At 43.8% G+C, this 19,552-nt stretch overlaps 1 protein-coding gene across 1 annotated transcript in view; it reads left to right on the plus strand.

Moving 5' to 3' along the window:
* Positions 1–13,935, plus strand: part of nup37 (nucleoporin 37) — a 46,250-nt gene extending 32,315 nt beyond the window's left edge. Inside the window, exons 5-9 of the mRNA XM_060839199.1 lie at positions 6,468–6,558; positions 7,361–7,542; positions 10,150–10,200; positions 11,478–11,571; positions 13,676–13,935. Of these exons, the coding sequence (XP_060695182.1) occupies positions 6,468–6,558; positions 7,361–7,542; positions 10,150–10,200; positions 11,478–11,571; positions 13,676–13,789 (532 nt within the window). The 3' untranslated portion in view covers positions 13,790–13,935. The remainder of the gene's footprint in view (positions 1–6,467; positions 6,559–7,360; positions 7,543–10,149; positions 10,201–11,477; positions 11,572–13,675) is intronic.
* Positions 13,936–19,552: the final 5,617 nt, after the last annotated feature.

The raw sequence follows: 19,552 nt of genomic DNA on the forward strand, positions 1-19,552 counted from the left end.
GACTCCTCAAAGCCTGTCCACCATCCACAAGGTACAAGTTATGGAATACTCTCCACTTACCTGGATGAGTACGGCACTCCAGGTGCTCCACACCATCTAGGACAAAAAACCTGATTGGCACTCCATCCACCACTTTCAACATTTTCTCCCCCTCCAACCTATGGTAGCGACTGCGTTTACCATCTTCAAGGTGCACTGCAGAAGGCTCTTTGCATCACCACCCAAACCCACAACATCTGTCTGGAAAGACACGGGCAATTACATGGAGACACAAGTGTATTCCCTTTAAAGTGACTCACCATTCTGACTATATGGTGGTTCCTTTCCTGTCACTGGGTAAAGATTTTGGAATAACCTTCCATAAAAACACTGGGGTGTCCCTACCCCATAAAGACTGCTGCAGTCTAAGGAGGCAACTCACCACCTTCTCTGGGCAATTAGGGAAGGACGATAAATACTGGAGCAGCCCACTGACACAATATTGCATAAACAAATAAAACAAAAGCAGGGGAGTTCTTGAGTAAAATCTGTCAGTACTTCTGAAATGGGTTGTCTGGTGGTCATCATGTTGCTCTCTGGAAGCTTGTTGTGCTCTATCTGGCTGCTATATTTGCTCCTTTCTTCCTACTTTTTGTCCTTCTCAGTTGAGTGCTATCAATGCCAGACCAAGTTAGAACTAATTTTTTTTTAAAAAAGTGCTGTTGTTTTTAAAAGAAAACATGAAACCATCTGTTTGGGTGGGTGGGAAGGATCCTTCAACAATATTTGAAGAAGAATAGGGAGTTGTCTCTCTATAGGCAGAAGTGAGGACTGCGGATGCTGGAAACCAGAGTCTAGCTCAGAGTCACACTGGAAAAACAAATCAGGTCAGGCAGCATCCGAGGAGCAGGAAAATCGACGTTTCGGGCATTCCTGATGAAGGGCTTTTGCCCAAAACGTCGATTTTCCTGCTCAGATGCTGCCTGACCTGCAGTGCTTTTCCAGCACCACTCTGATCTAAACTCAAGTTCTCTCTCTCTCTCTCCTGACCAAACACCCTCCTTTCATCCACCATCACCGTGGATGATGCTGCTTGTTAAATCCTGTTGTGTGAACAATTTGCCACTGGGTTTTTCAACGCAATGGCAACTGGGCTTCCAAGAATAAATTTTCTGGATGTCAAGTATTCTGGGAATCTCCTGAGGATGTTAAGGTAATGCATAAATGCAACATCTTTCTACCTCTTTTGTGGCAGCTGTCTTGAGTACAGTTAGCCTTTCTTTGACCTGTATTTCTCTCTCTGTCTCTCTAGCCAGCTTAATTTGGCACCAGTTCATGATAGTTTTCAGTCCAATGTACTAACCCCAATCTAACCCCCATCAGTAACCACCATCTAATCCTGAGGTAATCCTTTACATTTCTCTTGCTGGCTCTTAAAACAAGAGTCAATGAGAAGCCTTTGCTACTCCAAGGATTTGCAAGTGGGTGAGGTAGACAAGAGTTTGTTGTGTGGGAGGTACCGAATACTGTAAACCACTGGGTTAGCCAAGGCTTTGTGTAATTCCTGTGCACTCATATTGTGATTTTGACTGATTATTCCCGCCAGTATGCAGTCTTTGAAAAGGAACTGCAGATGGATAAGCAGTTTTACTTTTTTTTTAAACAGCCTCTTCTCTTGTATGCCAACAGCTGAAACCAATATTCTTCTTATTCAGAGAACTCCTTTCGATTCCAAGAAACCATGTAGATTTATTTTCTTGCAAATTTTCCATTTAATCCTCTATAATTGTTAGAGACAGTGAAATTATACAAAAATACATGTGACTTGAAGATTTGCATTGTTCAAAGTTAGTCAGCTGCCTCCGTTGACTGTATGACCTGTGGAACAGTTGTCATGTTGCTTGCCAATACAAGCTTACTTCCATTTACCTTACACTTGTACTGTGTGCAACCACGGCTCAGTTTGGGTAGCACATTCACCTTTAAGCCAGGGGGGCTGCGAGTTCAATTCCCAGTCCAGAGATTTTTGTGCGCACAGTCGAGGTTGATATTCCCAGTATGGAAATGACATCAAACTGAGGCCGTTCCTGTTCTATACACCACAAGAGCATTAGAACCTCAGAGCAAGAGTAGGCTGGTTCACCCTTTAAGTCTGCTTTACCATTCAATAGGATCACGGCTAATCTGACATTCCTCATATCCACTTATCTGTGTTTCCCCCATAATCCTTGATTCCATTGGCTGATAAAGAATTTTATGCCTCAGTCTTAAATACACAAAGGACTCTGCCCCCACAGCTCTTTGTGGCAAGGTGTTCCAAAGACCCTCAACACTGAGAAATTCCACTTCCTCATCTCATTCTTGAATTGGTGCCCCTTTATTCTGAGACTGTGCCCTCTGGTCCTAGACTCTTCCCATGGAGGGGAAACACCCTCTCAGCATTGACCCCGTCAAGCCCCTTAAGAATCCGACATGTTGTAATGAGATCACCTCTCTACTCCAGTGAGTAGAGTCCCAACTTGTTTAGCCTTTGCTCATTAGACAAGCCCTCCGTCCCAGGGATCATCGTAGTGAACCTTCTCTGAACCAGTGATTATTCACGTGAACATCTCAGGTGGAGAAAAAGCGATCCTACGGCACTGATTTTAGTAAGGAGAGTGCGAGGAGGAGTTTGCTGTTCTCTTTGCTATCGATGGTTCAAATGAGAATAGCTAAAACAGATTGTTTTAAGTATTAGCTCATTCTGGCAATACACTTTATGCAAATTAACTACCATGTTTCCTATGTTGCAACAGTGGCTTTTTTTTTAAGGAGAAAGTGAGGTCTGCAGATGCTGGAGATCAGAGCTGAAAATGTGTTGCTGGAAAAGCGCAGCAGGTCAGGCAGCATCCAAGGAGCAGGAGAATCAACGTTTCAGGCATAAGCCCTTCATCAGGATTTTTTTAAGAATGGTTTCACTGTGGAGTCCTTTGGAATGTCCTCATGTTATGATTGTAATTTAGAAATCATAGTTTTTTTTCATTCTATCATGGATTGTATGCATTTCTAAGACTAGCATTTGATGCCCATCCTTTTTGTCCTTCAACAAAATGGCTTTTTAGGCCATTTCGAAGGGCATTTTGAAGTCAACCAATTGCTGTAGGTCTGGAGTCACCTATTGGCTAGACTGGGTAAGGATGGTAGATATCCTTCCCTGAAGGATATTAGTGAATTTGGTGAATCATTATGACTATTGAAGATGATGGTCACCATTGCTAACGCTTTAAATTCTAAATATTCCAGTTTCCTCTCCCTCTTTGTGACATCTAAGAGATATTTGAAAATTTGAAATGTTAAAACTAAACGATACTGATTTGTATTCCTGAAGTTTTGTGCAATCTCACCATTATTACCTTTGATAAAGTTGTGGATCGTCACATGGACAATTTCAATATTTATTAATCATAATGCTTAAACTTTTGGATTCGACACTTGCAGGCTTGTACTGAACCTTTTGCTTTTAGCCCTCATCTGCTCCAGGCTGGAAACATTAGACTTTGCAGCTTGAGAAAGCCTTTGAGCCTGTTCCCCATTCATTAAGATTACGGCTGATCTGGGTTGTTCCAATCCATAAGACCTTAAGACACAGGAGTGGAAGCAAGGCCGTTTGGCCCATCAAGTCCACTCCGCCATTTAATCATGGCTGATGGGTGTTTCAATTCTACTTACCCGCACTCTCCCCGTATCCCTTAATTCCTTGTGAGATTAAGAATTTATCGATCTCTACCTTAAAGACATTTAACGTTCCGGCCTCCACTGTTCTCCGTGGCAATGAATTCCACAGGCCCACCACTCTCTGGCTGAAGAAATGTCTCCTCATTTACGTTCTAAATTGACCCCCTCTAATTTTAAGGCTATGCCCACGGGTCCTAACGGAAACAACTTCCCAGCGTCCACCCTTTCTAAGCCATGCATTATCTTGTAAGTTTATATTAGATCTCCCCTCAACCTTCCAAACTCTAATGAATACAATCGCAGGATCCTCAGCCATTCGTCGTATGTTAGGCCCACCATTCCAGGGATCATCCGTGTGAATCTCCGCTGGACACGCTCCAGTGCCAGTACCTCCTTCCTGAGGTGTGGGGCCCAAAACTGGACATAGTACTCCAAATGGGGCCTAACTAGAGCTTTGTAAACTCTCAGAAGTACATCGCTGCATTTATATTCCAACCTTCTTGAGATAAACATTTATATTCCAACCCTCTTGAGATAAAATCCTGCGTGCTGCTCCTCAGTTCTTCCAGCAAACATGTAGTGGTGTCTCAGTGAATTCTTTCCTTCAGCCTCAATGGCTGAACCTTTTATTCCAGTGGCTGTGTTTGCTGTTGAGACTTTCACAGAATAGACAAAAACTCTGGCATGTGTGATACAACAGAATGAGGGCAACAGTCAAAGAACTCTGATTTAATGAGGAAATCTGCCCTAGCATCCTTTTATATCTTACCTGTACGTTTTCAAAGGAAATCTTGCACAAATGAAATTGAAGCAAGAGGAGGCCATTTGGCCCCTCCAGTCTGTTCTGCCATTCTATAAGATCATGGTCAGTCTGCTATTTCTGTGCCACTTCCCATATCCTTGTTTCCATTCAAGTCCAAAATCTTATAGACCTTGAGTTGAACATACTCAATGATTTAGCATCTTGGACATGGAATATCAAGGCTTCACAACTCTCTGAATAAAATTCTCCTCAGTGCAGTCCACAATGACTGAACCCTTAGTCTGATATTATACTCCTTAGTTAGACTGTACACATCTATTGACTCCACCTAACCCAATTATTTATATTATGGAATTAATTAACAACTGATTAGCTGGGTTTTTTCTGTGTATCTGTTCTATTACTGACTATTGTATTCTGCAGTAAAATATTTTTCTGGGAACATAACAAAGAATGTCATTTCGATCCATCAACTTCCATTTTGTTAGCTCTTAAACTTTTTCATCTTACATGCCTATTTTTAATTCAAATTACCTGGCTTTCTATTGATCATAGAAATCTTTTATGTTAAGATAACCGTCAATTTCCCTAAGTCCTTCAAACAGTCCCTTTAACGTTGGTCACGTCTGTGTGTAAGGGAGTTCTGAAGGATGTTGAAGGAACTAAAATGATGGTTCCTTACCTCACTTAGCATCTGTGGCTTAACCTGTCCTCTTCAACTACACTGGTACCCTTCTCTGTCTGCATAAGACGGTGGTTACTCACTCTGCATTGGATGCTTTATACCTTAATATGCATTTTGAAGACACTATATATTCCTAGTGTTGAAAATGAAGGGTTAGGGACTTTGGCAGAAAGAATAGATGAGCTGTATAGTATTTAAATGGAGAAATACTGCAGAAAGCTGCAACACTGAGATTTGGGAGTACTTGTGCTTGAATCACAGAAAGCTGGCATACAGGTTCAGTGGGTAATAGGAAATACAAAGGAGCTTTATTTCACAGAGTATGGAGTGTAAAAATAGGAAAGCCTCACTGAATCTAGACACGGCAGCAGTCAGACCACAGCTGGAATACTGAGAATAGTTTTGGTCCCCCTATTTAGGCAAAGGTGAACTTGGCATTCGAGGTAGTCCAGAGAATGTTCACAAGGTTGGTTTTCTTACGAGGAGTGGTTTGGGCCTGTATTCAGTGAAGTTTAGAAGAATGGAGGTGACCTTTTTGAAGCTTGTAAGCTTCTTGGGGACTGACAGGCTACATGTGGAGAGGTTGTTTCCCCCATGTTGGAGAGGAGAAAGTGAGGACTGCAGATGCTGGAGATCAGAGCTGAAAATGTGTTGCTGGAAAAGCGCAGCAGGTCAGGCAGCATCCAAGGAACAGGAGAATTGACGTTTCGGGCATAAGCCTTCCTGAAGAAGGGCTCATGCCCGAAACATCGATTTTCCTGCTCCTTGGATGCTGCCTGACCTGCTGCGCTTTTCCAGCAACACATTTTCACCCCATGTTGGAGGGTCTAGGACCTGAGGGCATCATTTTTTTTAAAATGGCTGACCCCTTATAAGACATAGATGAGGAGGAGTTTCTTTGCTCAGAGAGTAGTGAACCTGTAGAATCATTTACCAAGAGGATGATAGAGGCTGGGCTGTAAAATACTTTAATCAATAAGGGAATCAAGAGTTCTGTGAAAAAGGCAAGAAAGTGGAGTTGAGGATTTTCACTTCATCCATGATGTCAATGACTTAATGGGCTGAATAGCCTATCTCTCCTCCTCTGTCTTATGGTCTTATTAAGCTTTTAACTGATTTAACCAAAAACAGAGTGACAGCCAATTTATTTAATTATTGTTTGTGGGATCCTACCATGCACAAAATGCTGGTACAAGTCATTCTGGATTACTTAACTGCATTACAACAGAAGAGGAAGTAGGTGAATCATCACATCTCTGCATCTGGCGTCTTAAGTAGATTGACTAACCATTATTTGGGGTGACATTGTTCTGAAATGTATTGCAGTATCTGGGACCTTGATGGAAACCAAAAGACGTCATTTCTCCTGAACTCTCCAGGAATGAGCTTGTGTTGGCATCCTGAGGAGATGTACAAGGTTAGCTTGGTCTTCTTTTTCCTCCATTATATTTCTGTTTGCTGCTGTGACCTTGTGATGGAAAGCGAAAGCAATCAACTGAATCAGAAATTGGAAAGATTGGAATATTGATATGGGACACTTTGGAATATCTATGATCTCCCATGTAATGAGCAAACTGAAACTACACAACAACTCTGTAAATTATCACTGGGGGTAGCTCACCATGAAACCCTCCCAAAACGTCCACCTTTAGATTAGACTCCCTACAGTGTGGAAACAGTTTGGCCCAACAAGTCCACACCAACCCTCCAAAGAGTAACCCACCCAGTTTTCCCTCTGACTAATGCACCTAACACTATGGGCAATTTAGCATGGCCAGTTCACCTGACCTGCACATCTTTGGACTGTGGGAGGAAACCGGGGCACCCGGAGGAAACCCACGCAGACACGGGGAGAATGAGCAAACTCCCCACAGACAGTTGTCTGAGGCTGGAATTGAACCTGGGACCCTGGTGCTGTGAGGCAGCAGTGCTAACCACTGTGCCGCCCTAGTTGTTGAAACCCATTTCTCTGTTTCAAAAGCCTCTTCAGTTACATCCCCAGGCTTTATCCAATCGCGGCTCAGTCACCCCAGTATGGGATATGCCAGTTTAACCCCTCCCAATAAATCTGATGTTACTGTCAGCTTCTGTGGTGTAAATTTGAGGACCAAATATCTCAGAATGAGGCAGGCCATTCAGCCTGTCATACCAATACCTGCTGACTTCCAGAGTATATTCAACTTGATGATGCAGTGGTGACTTTGCTTTTGTCTTTGCAGCTGATGGTGGCGCAGAAGAATGGGATCATTCGGTTTTATGACCTGGTCACCCTGCAGGCCATCCTGTCTCTGGATTGTGGGCAGATGCCATTGATGTCAGCAGACTGGTGTCTGGGCAATACCATCAAAGTTGGTGCAGTTGCAGGGAATGATTGGTTGATTTGGGATATCACTCGCTCCAGGTACTCTGCTGGGGATTTTTGGGAAGGTTGAGGCAGGTGCAGTGGGAATTGATCAAATAATCCTTTGTAACAATAACGTAAAATCTTCAATGGCCATTAGCATTGTGTATGAAAAACAAAGAGATTGAAAAAATCAAAGGAGTTAAATAGTTGTGTTTGGGATGAGGGGTTTTAGGGCATGTGTGTATATAACATATAGTTTCTGAGAGTATAAATATTATTATAATTATTTTCATTTTTAGGTCAGGGAAGCTTTATGTTAAACTTGTATTGACTCTTGGTTAGACCATTGTAAACAATTTCACTCACAATAAGATTAATTAGAAAGACACCAGAAAAGAGAGGGTGACAGTATAGAAAGACTAAACAGATTTGGGCTCCTTTTCCCAGAAACTGATTTATGAGTAAATGGGACTTTTTCAGGTTGGCAAGGGGAAGCTAGCAAAGCTGTTTACAATCTACATTAATGACTTGGATGAGGAGACTGTGTGGTGCATATCCAAGTTATGAACGTGGGAGTAAGGCTATCAGTTTCTAGAGCCTGCTCTGCCATTCAATGAGATCATGGCTGACCATACATCAAAGCAACTTCCACACATTATCCCATATTCCTTGATTCCTTCCTAGTCTCCAAGGTCTATTGATTTCTGCCTCAAGCCTGCACAAATATTGAGTTTCCTCGGCTCTCTGAGGTAAGGAATTCCAAAGATCTACTACCCCATGTGAAGACGTTCCGACTCATCTCAGTCTTAAATATCTTAACTCCTTACTCTGAGATCTTCTTCCCTTGAAACAAAATTAGATAGGAAAGGAAGAGGAGAGGACACAAAGGCTAATACAGAAAGATAGATGTGTTGGGTGAGTAGGCAAGGATAAAGGAGGTCGAATATAACATGGCATAAAAAAGATGCATGCTATCAAAGTCATCAAAACAAAGGGAGGCAATTGCCTAATGGTATTGCCCTTACTAGACTCTTAATTTCGAGATCCAGGTGATGTTGTGGAGACCAGAGCAGATGATGGATTAAAAATGTGGAACTAAAGAAGCTAATGATGACCATGAAACCATGACTGATTGTCAGAAAAACCCGTCTGGTTTGCTAGTGTCCTTTAAGGAAGGAAACAGCTGTCCTTAGCTGGTCTGGCCTATCAAATTTTAAAGGAGAATCAGCATGAGAAGAGAATTTTGATTGGTACACACTCTGCCATGAAAAATGTGCCAGGTGAGTTATTCCTCAAGCATTTGTTTAATTTAAAGCAAGGAAATGAGGTGTTGCCACGGTGAATGCATTAGGGAACACTTGCCCCGAAATTTTGGTTTAGTTGAGGAAAAGCACATTTTTTCTGTTGGACACTTCAAGTGATTGTATGTTGGATGTATAATGTGGATAAGGGTGAGGTTATCCACTTGGGTAGGTTAAAAACAAGAAGGCAGATTATTCTTTGGATGGTGATAGATTGGAAAAGGGGAAAAAGCAACAAGACCTGGGAGTCCTGTGAGGAGAGATTGAGTAGACACGAATTGTATTCATCCAAGTTAGGTGAATGGGAGGTGATCCTAATGAAAATGTGTAGAATTCTTAAGGGGCTTGATGGGGATGATGCTGAGGAAATGTTCCCCCAAGTTGGAGAATCTAAAACACAGGGTCACAGTCTTAGGATAAAAGTCAGTGATTCAGGGCGTAGATGAGGAAACGTTCCCTCACTCAGAGGGTTATGATACCTTTGAGAGTGCTGTATGTGCTCAGTTGTTGAGTAAATTTGAGGTAGAAGTTCATAGATATTTGAGCGCTGAGGAGATTAAGCAATAGTGAGGTAGAAGATTAGCCAATGATTGTTTTGAAGGGAGGACAGTCCAAGAGGCCCTCTGGGCCTTTGCCAGTTTGTTTTTTGTATTCATTCACAGGATGAAGGCATCGCTGGCTCGATCAGCATTTACTGCCAATCCCTGATTGAGGCAATCTCCGTGCTGTGGCTCTGCAGCCACACGTAGGCCAGACCAGTCCTTCCCTAAACAACATTAGTGAACTAGATTGGTTTTTTTTTCAGATAATTGGTAATGGATTCCTAGTTGTCATTAGACTCTTAATTCCAGATTTTTTATATTGAATTCAAATTCTACTGTCTACCATGGCGGGATTCGATCTTGAGTCCCCGGAACATTACCTGGGCCTCTGGATTAACAAGTAAAAAATGAGGTCTGCAGATGCTGGAGATCACAGCTGCAAATGTGTTGCTGGTCAAAGCACAGCAGGCCAGGCAGCATCTCAGGAATAGAGAATTCGACGTTTCGAGCATAAGCCCTGATGAAGGGCTTATGCTCGAAACGTCGAATTCTCTATTCCTGAGATGTTGCCTGGCCTGCTGTGCTTTGACCAGCAACACATTTGCACCTCTGGATTAACAGTCCAGCAATAATACCACGAGGCCTCCACTTATTATTTCCGTATGTCCTTCCATATTCTGGTTAAAAATTAATAGACATGAAAGTTAACTATATTTCTCTGTCCACATGTACTGCCTGATCTGCTGAGGCATTTCTGGTTTTATTTCAAATTCCCAGCATTTGCAGTATTTTACTTTACATGTCTATTTTCTGTCTTTTAGTTATCCTCAAGAGAAGAGGCCATCACACTTGGATGGAGCACAACAATTCCGGTGAGTCAGAGTTCATTCATTGATGTGAGGCCTATTCCTTTCATCAATGAAATAGTTTCTACTCAAAAGGTTAGCATCCAAGTACTGCAGAGTACTGTACAGAGCTGATCCACTTCGAATGGCAGAACTGAGGGGCAGAGATAAACCTGCATTAGACAGTTGAAAATTTATAAAGAGATTTCATTGGATTAATTATTGGGAACAGCCATGAGTGACAGGATTTGTTCTTGGAAATGTGCACAAATGAAGGCCATTCACCCATTGAGCTAATGCTGTCTCTTCAAAAGTACTCTCTAATTTGTCGCAGTCCCTCATTATTTTCCCATAGCCCTGCATTTTGACCTATAATTCTCTTTCAGAAAGTTAGTTTTGAACCTGCTTCCAATACTTTGTCAGACAGTACATTCCTGATCATAACTAGTTGTTACATTAGAGGATATACTTGGATTAATTTCTGGGTTTTCCTTCATTAAAACACCAGTTTAGATACAGTATGTGAATAATGTGACATAATGCATGCAGTGTAGTGTGTTTGAGAGTATCAGTGAGTTTGGACAATGGTCGCTTGAGGTCTGGGGTGTTGGGTGGTTCTTCATCTCCTGTCTAGGTCTGTCACTGACTTGTTCATTGAGACTGAGTGGTCCATCACTCCACTGTCATTGTACCATATGGTCAACAGGAAGTTAGGTAAATTTTATTTCTCCATTAAATGTGTGGGCTTTGCTGGTTAGGCCAGTGTTTAAAGTCCTTTCATAATGCCCTTCCAAAGGTGGCAGTGAGCTGCCATGTTGAAGTGCTGCGGCTCAGTTGGCGTAGGTACACCCACAATGAAATTTAGGACGGATCACTAAGATTTTGACCCATTGACAGTGAAGGAACAACACGAGAGCTCCGAGTTATCCTGTTGTTTGGCTTGGGAGGGAAATTCCAGGTGGTGGTATTCCTAGGTATCTGCTGATCTTGTCCTTCTGTGTGACAGTGGTCATGGGTTTGGAAGGTGCTATCTAAGGAGCCTTGGTGAATTTCTGCAGTCCCTCTTGTAGGCGGTACACACTGCTGCAACTGAACGCCATTGATGGAAGGAGTGATTGTTTATGAATATGGCACCAGACAAGCAAACTACTTTGTCCTGGATATTGTCAAGTTTCTTGAGAGTTCTTAGAGCTTCACCTGTCTAAGCAAGTGGGGAGAACTCCATCACACTCCTGACTTGCACTTTGTAGCTGGTCAACAGACTTTATTTATTCTTTATAAATTCTTCTATTATTTGTTACTAGATGGTCGAAAGCCAACGAAAATCTTTTTGCAACGACTGGCTATCCAGGCAAGACGAACAGCCAATTACTTGTCCATCATTTGGGTCATCCACAGGTATGGTACAAATACAAATACAACCAGCTGGGTTTCTCAATAACTATCAATCAGTTTAAAAAGAACCTCTGTTTCTTTAGACCCTTACATTACGTCAGGATTTAGGAACCTACTTTGCGGTCAATTAAGTACACTTATTGAAGTATTTCTGTGCTAGCATAGGAAACCTGGCAGCCAGTTTTAGTTCAGCATGGTCTCACATGTAGCAATGTGATAGTGACTAGATAATCTGTTATTGGGTGATAATTGAGCAATAAATTTGGTCAAGGACATTGAGGATAAACCTCCCTCCACTTCCTTGAAACAGCATTACAGGATCTTTTATATTTGCGATTGAGAGCAGATGTGATTGAGCAGGATGTTCCAAAACATTTCTGAGGCAGTGAATTTCTTTGTCACCAATGTGTCTACAGAGGAACCTCGATTATCCAAACGAGATTGGTGGGCAGTATTTTGTTTGGATAATTGATTATTCGGTTAATTCATTCAATGCCTCTCCTCTGGAGCTCAGTGTTTTCTGAAGTTTCCTTTTGCCTCACTCTTCCTGCCTTGCTGCCTCTCTCTCTGTCTCAGGGTTTGTTTCTGAGCACACCCAAACTTGTGTGTAAGGGACCTGCAGCATTGCTGAAGCCTCCATACACTACCCCCCCCCCCCCCGCCCCGTTCAATGGTATTGACACAGCGAGCAAGCATTTGCTATGTTCACTCCCCGTTTAGGAGCTCCCACCTCCAACCAACACCCCCCCACACCAATAGAAAGACTGCTGCTGCCTTTGCAGGATATGTCTCAATAAAGTACACACACACACGCGCGCAGCCGCGCACACACATACAGCTACACACACACGCAGCCCCACATACACACACACACACACATGCAGCCACATGCGCGCGCGCACACACACGCGCGCAGCCCCACACACACACAGCTACACACACACAAACACACATGCAGCCACGCAGACAGACAGACAGACACACACCCAACCACACACACACATTCAGCGACACACACATCCACCTACACAGATAGCCACAAGCAGTCCCCCACACGCACACAGACACACGCAGCCCCCCACACTCTCACACATGCGTGCGCGTGCACGCAGCCCCCCCGCATGCGCACGCAGACCCCTGCGCGCGCACACAGCCCCACACACACACGCACGAGCGCGCAATCCCACACACGCACACACAGTCCCACACACACAAGCAGCCCACCCCCACACACACAGCCACACACAGAAGAACACGCAGCCCCATGCGCGCACACAGCGCCCCACACACGCAGCCCCACACACGTGTAGCTCCACACACACACCCACCCCCCCACACACAGACGCACATGCAGCCCCACACAGACACACACGCAGCCCCCCATACACACAAGCAGCCACACACACACACACACGAGCACGCAGTCCCACACACGTGCGCGCGCGCACGCACACACACACAGCTCCCCCCACACACGCAGCCCCACACACACTTGCAGCCCCACGCACATGCACATGCAGCCCCACACTGACGCAGCTCCACACACGCAGTCACACACAAGCGTACGCGCAGCCACACACACAATGTTTTACTGCAACATTTTGCCAAGCTCCACCTTTGCCCTGTACAGGACAATGTTGGACAGATTATCTGGGGAAGGGGAGTTTAATGTACACCCCTGTGTAGAACTCCAGGGAAAGTGTGGGGAGAGAGAGGGAGCGGGAGGTCAGTCCAGGAGTGTTCTTGGCAGCATTTCAACAGGCAGGGTTCATAGTTAATCACTGTAAACCAGACGTGATCAGTGTAGGAAACACATCTTTGATGTAATGTTTCTATTGGACCTCGAAATCTCCTTTGGATAATCCGAAATTCGGATAATTGATATTTGGATAACTGAGGTTCCTCTGTACATTGTTATAGACAAACTCAGCAGCCAATTTGTACACAGCAAGTTCTTGCAAATGGGATAATTAGCTAGAGGCAGAGAAAGAAATGTTGGCAGGGAGAGCACCTCCACTTCTGACTCAGAATGAAGAATAGTAGGTGAGGCAGGCTGACCATGGCGTTTGACTAAAAAAAACTTTCTTTTTCTGTTTTCTTGCTGCAGGCCATTTTGTTTGGCTCGGCGTCTGTAGCTTCAGGACTGAGTTGGCACCGAACACTTCCATTATGTGCGATTGGTGGAGATCGGAAGGTTTTATTTTGGATGACTGAGATGTAGAAGAATATACTTCAGTTTTTCAGCCAGACTGTGAAGTATTTTCACACTGTGTTCTGGATTAATCGAAATGAGTTGATGTCCAAGCACTAAAATACCTAGTCATCAGCTGAAGATGAAAATTAAAGATTTCTCCTTTGTACTTATAATTTTGTGGCTCATTTATTTGAACGAGAGCTATTTATGTAATTTTTAAAAATTTGGTAACTTTTCTCATTCATTTACAGGCTGTGAGCATCTCTGACATTTACTCTTCATCCATAGTTGCTCTTCAGACTGGGTGGTTAGCTGCCTTCTTGTATCAGTGTGGTGTAGGTAGACCACAATATTGTTAAAGAAGGGGAGTGTCAGGATTTTGACCCAGTGACAGTGAGAAAATAGCGATTTATTTCCAAATCAGAATGTGTGGCTTAGAAGGTGGTGGTGTTTCCATGCATCTGCTGCCCTTGTCCTTCTAGATGGTTGAGATTTTAGTTTGGAACATGCTGTATAATGAGCACGGGTGAATTGTTGCCGTGTGTCTTGTATCAGGTACGTGCTACTGCTCTTGATAGGGCTAGTAAATGTCAAAGGTGTTAGATAGTTGGGGGGTGGGGAATTAAGCAGGTTATTTTCTCGTAGACCTAGATCATTGTTGAAGCTAAGCAAGTGAAAATTATTCAGTCACATTCATTTCTTACTTTATACTGAAGCTTTGATGAACAGGCTGTTGTTGAGCAAGTGCTGCTCAATAGCACCATTAATAACATCTGATTGTTAGTACACTGAATTGACCAGATAAAAACTGAAAGAACTGCAGATGCTGTAACATGTTCTGAGGAATTCAACCTGAAACTTTAACTCTGATTTCTCTCCACAGATGCTGCCAGACCTGCTGAGCTTTTCCAGCGATTTCTGTTTTTGTTTCTGTAATTGATCAGGTTGGATTTGGCTTGCTTTTTCTGGACAGGACATACATGGGCAATTTTCCACATTGCCGAATAGATGGCAGTGTTGTAGTTATTCAGGAACATGTCCCAAGGTGCTCTCCAAGAGCATTATCAAACAATATATATGACATTGAGCCACGTGAAATGTTAGAAGGACAGATGATCAAAGTTTAGCCAAAGAGGTAGGCCTTACATAGTGTTTACAGCACAGAAACAAGCCGTGTAGATCTATACTAATGTTAATGTTAAGCCTCCTCCCATCATATCTCATCTCACCCCATTAGCATGCTTTTCTATTCCAGACTTTAGAGAGTGTGTTGGTGACTTACTTGCTGCAAGATTTGTAGCCTCTGATCTACTCACATAACCACAGTTTTTATATGGCTAGTTCAGTTCAGCTTCTTGTCAATGGTAACACCCCAGAACTTAGATAGTGGTGCATTCAGTGATTGTGATACCATTGAATGTCAAGGGGCAATGGTTGGATTCTTTCTTGTTGGAAATGGTCATTGCCTGTCACTTGTGCAGCATAAATGTTACTTTTCACGTGTCAGCCCAAGCCTAGATATTGTCCAGGTCTTGCTGGCTTGGGATGTGGAAGAGTTGTGAATAGTGCTGAACAATTTTGAGTCATCAGTGAACATCCCGACTCCTGACCTTGTGATAGAACAATTTATAAAACGGATTCACTTTAACCACTCTCTGTGCTACTGATATCCACATTCTCCCCACACTTTATGAAGAAATTTCTTCTGAATTTCCAGTTGACTTTTATCACAATTATCTGATGATTTTATAAGAAAAAATATCATCCCTATGTCTAATGTATTGAACCTTTTTAAAGACATATGTCAAGGTACCACTCAGCATCTTAGTGAAAGAGATTAAGAGGCGGGGAGGTTTAGGAAGGGAATTCAAGAGTTGATGATTTCTAACCAGCAGTATATTGGGATTCGCTAAGTGAGGCAGGAAAGTTGATCATGTACGTTCATTAGCATAGTATTGGTAATCGTAATCACCTTGGACCTGTTTATTTAGTGGAGCTCGAGAGGAATTTACTCATTACTTTTCCTGCCAGTTTCCGAGAGAACAATACTAAACTGGAAAAGGAAGTGTAGTGGCTCTAACCTCAATAATCATGAAGTGCTTCGCGAGGCTGGTCATGGCCCACTTCAACTCCAGTCTCCCAGTCTGCCTCTATCACCAACAATTTGCCAACTCATGTAACAGGTCCACAGTGGGAGCTTTGACAAAGGGTCAGTTAGACTCGAAACATCAGCTCTTTTCTCTCCTTACAGATGCTGCCAGACCTGCTGAGATTTTCCAACTTTTTCTCTTTTGGCCACAGTGGATGCCATTTCCCTAGCCCTGCATGCATCCCTGGAACATTGAACAATAAGGACACCTACGTCAGACTCCTGCTCATTGACTACAGCTCTGCCTTCACTGTTATCCTCTCCAGACTGATCTCAAAACCCTGTGACCTTGGTCTCACCTCTGCCCTCTGCAACTATATCCTCAGCTTCCTGACCCACAGATAGCAATCAATGAAGATCGACAACAGCGCCTCCTCCACAATATCTCTCAACACTGGGATGTGTCCTCAGCCTCTACTGTACTCCTGTACACCCATGACGGTGCTGCCAAATTCCAAATGAACATCATCACCAACACAAGTTCGCTGATGACACCACCATAATGGGACAGATATCTAACAATGACGAGTCAAAATAAAGAAGAGAGATAGAAATCTTGGTAAAATGGTGGATTGTGAACAACCTCTCTCTCAACATCGGCAAAACCAAAGAATTGATCATTGACTTCAAAAAGAGAGGAAGAAAACCCACCCCATCTACCCCAATGGAGCTGAGAGGGAGGAGAGCGTCAAGTTCCTCAGAGTGACGATAATTGACACCCTGTCCTGGAATTCCCACATACATGCGACAGTAATGAAGGCACATCAGTGTCTCCTCTTTCTCTGGCTCAGGAAATTCGGCATGTCCATAAGGACCCTCACCAACTCCAACAGATGCCCCATCGAGAGCATACTGTCCGGGTGTATAACAGCCTAGTACAGCAACTGCTCTGCCCAGGACTGTAAGAAACTACAGAAGGTGGTGCGCCCAGCCCACACCATCATGGAAACCAACCTCCCATCCATGGACTCCATTTATATATTTTTTCTTTTTGGCAGGGATTAAATCAAAATAGAGTTGGAGGGGGAAATAAAGCACTCCACTCCCTGCAGTGCTCACCTCTCCCTGAAAATCTGGAGGGTGTTGGTGGACACTGCATGCTCCTTCTCCAGAGACACCCGGGTTTGAAAGTCACCACCGAAGTGGGACAGGCAGTCGGCCCTAACAATCTCCTCCACGGCCCGCTGCCTGAACCTGTTTATGGCCAGGCCCAGGAGCAGACCCACGAGGAGGTCTTCAGACCTACCCTCCCCCTTCTGCACGGGGTGCCCAAAGATCAGGAGCATGGGGCTGAAGGGCAAATGGACTCTATTTACACAGCTTGCTGCCGTGCACCAGCAGGTTCAGGAACAGTTTCTTCCCAGCCTTTATTAGACTGATGGACACTGTAGGAGAAAGTGAGGATGGCAGATGCTGGAGATCAGAGCTGAAAATGTGTTGCTGGAAAAGCGCAGCAGGTCAGGCACCATCCAAGGAACAGGAAATTCGACGTTTCGGGCTTCAGCCCTTCATCAGGAAGGGCTGATGGACACTGTAGCCCCCAATAATGCTGATCTTGTCGAATGCACACCCTGTGCAATGGAACCTGCATGCCTCTTTCTAAGTCTCTCTGATCTCTTTTTATGATCTACTTGTACTGCTGATAAACAAAGCTTCTCACTGTACCTCGGTACACGTGACAATCAATCAGTCAATGAAGCCAGTGTGGTGAGAGCAACATCGAACAAAAACTGCAACAGTGTAAGATGTTGGTCCACCATCAAAGATCAGGGAAGACAATGGCCTCATGGTATTACCATGACACTATTAATCCAGAAGGGCCACTACTATTCTGCTGGCCCAGGTTTGAATCCTGCCATGGCAGATGGCGGAATTTAAATTCAATAAACAAAATCTGGAATTAACCATTTACTGAAGACTATGAAACCATTATAGATTGGTGGAAAAACCCATCTGGGAATCTGCTATCTGATTTGATTGATTTATTGTCACATGTACCTAAGTACAGTGAAAAGCTTTGTTTACGAGCAGTACAGACAGGTCATAGAGAGCAAGGTTATACAGATCACAGGGTGAAAAAAAAGCTTAGAGAGCCATACAGGTATGTTACACAGGGTGTGTGCTAGGGAAGATCAACATTATTTGAAGTTAGAGTCTCCATTCGTCAATCTAATAACAGCCAGGAGGAAGCTGCTCCTGAACCTGCTGGGGTATGTGTTCAAGCTCCTGGATCTTCTGCCTGACTGAAGAGGTTGTAAGAGAGCATTACTGGGGTGGGAGGGGTCTTTGATGATGTTGGCAGCCTTTCTGCAGCAGTGAGCTGTGTAAATGGAGCCCATGGATGGAAGGTTGGTTTCCGTGATGGTCTGGGCTGGGCGCACCACCTTCTGTAGTTTCTTACAGTCCTGGGCAGAGCAGTTGCCGTACCAGGCTGTTATACACCCGGACAGTGTGCTCTCGATGGGGCATCTGTAGGAGTTGGTGAGGGTCCTTATTGACATGCCGAATTTCCTGAGCCACCTGAGGAAGAAGAGGTGATGTTGTGCTCTCTTGACCATCACATCCATGTGGGACACCCAGGACAGATTGTCAGTTGTAATCACTCCTAGGAACCTGATTCTCTCCACCCTGTCAACCTCCGCTCTGTTGATATAGATGGGATGTGTTCTTTTTTCATGAAGTCAATGATCAGTTCTTTAGTTTTGCTGATGTTGAGAGAGAGATTGTTCTCATTGCACCATGACACCAAGCCCTCTATCTCCTTTCAGTGTTCTGACTCGTCATTGTTTGATATCCGTCCCAGCACGGTGGTGTTGGCAGCAAATCGGTAGATGTCGTTCATTTGAAATTTGGCAACACAGTTGTGGATGTATAGGGAGTACAATTGGAAGCTGAGAACACATCCTTGTTGGCTCCACTGTTGAGTGTTATTGTGGAGGAGATGCAATTGTCTATTTTCACTGATCACCTGATCTAGTCTACATGTGACTCCAGATCCAGAACAATGTGGTACCCTCAGCTGCCCTCTGAAATAGCCTAGCTAGCCACTCAGTTGTGTCAGTTGCTATAAAGTCTCAACAAAAACAATGAAATGCAGAAGACCAAACAGCATAAGCAGCAAGTGATAGAACTACAGAAATCCCACAACCAACAGATCAGATATAAGCTGTGCAGTCCTGCCACTTCCAGTCCAGGAATTGTGAACAATTAAACAATTACTAGAGGAGGGAGTTCCACAAATGTCCCCATCTTCAATGATGGAAGAGACCAACACATCATTCCAAAGGGTATGGCTGAAGCATTCGCAACAATCTTCAGTTCGAAATGTCAAGTGGATTATCCATCTCAGCCTTGTCCAGAGATCCCCAGCATCACAGGTACTAATCTTCAGCCAATTTGATTCGCTCCACATGATATCAAGAAACATTCAAGTCACTGCGTCCTGCAAATGCGATGGGCAGACAATGTCCCGGCAATAGTATTGAAAGCTTGCTGCTTCCCTAGCTGAGCTGTTCTGGTATAGCTACAACACTGGCATCGACTCAACAATGTCAAAAAATCACCCAGGTATGTCCTGTAGACAAAAAGCAGGACAAATCTCACCTGGCAATTACCATCCCATCACTCTACTCTTGATCATC

Source organism: Hemiscyllium ocellatum, chromosome 19, assembly GCF_020745735.1.
Source record: "Hemiscyllium ocellatum isolate sHemOce1 chromosome 19, sHemOce1.pat.X.cur, whole genome shotgun sequence".
NCBI lineage: Eukaryota > Metazoa > Chordata > Chondrichthyes > Orectolobiformes > Hemiscylliidae > Hemiscyllium > Hemiscyllium ocellatum.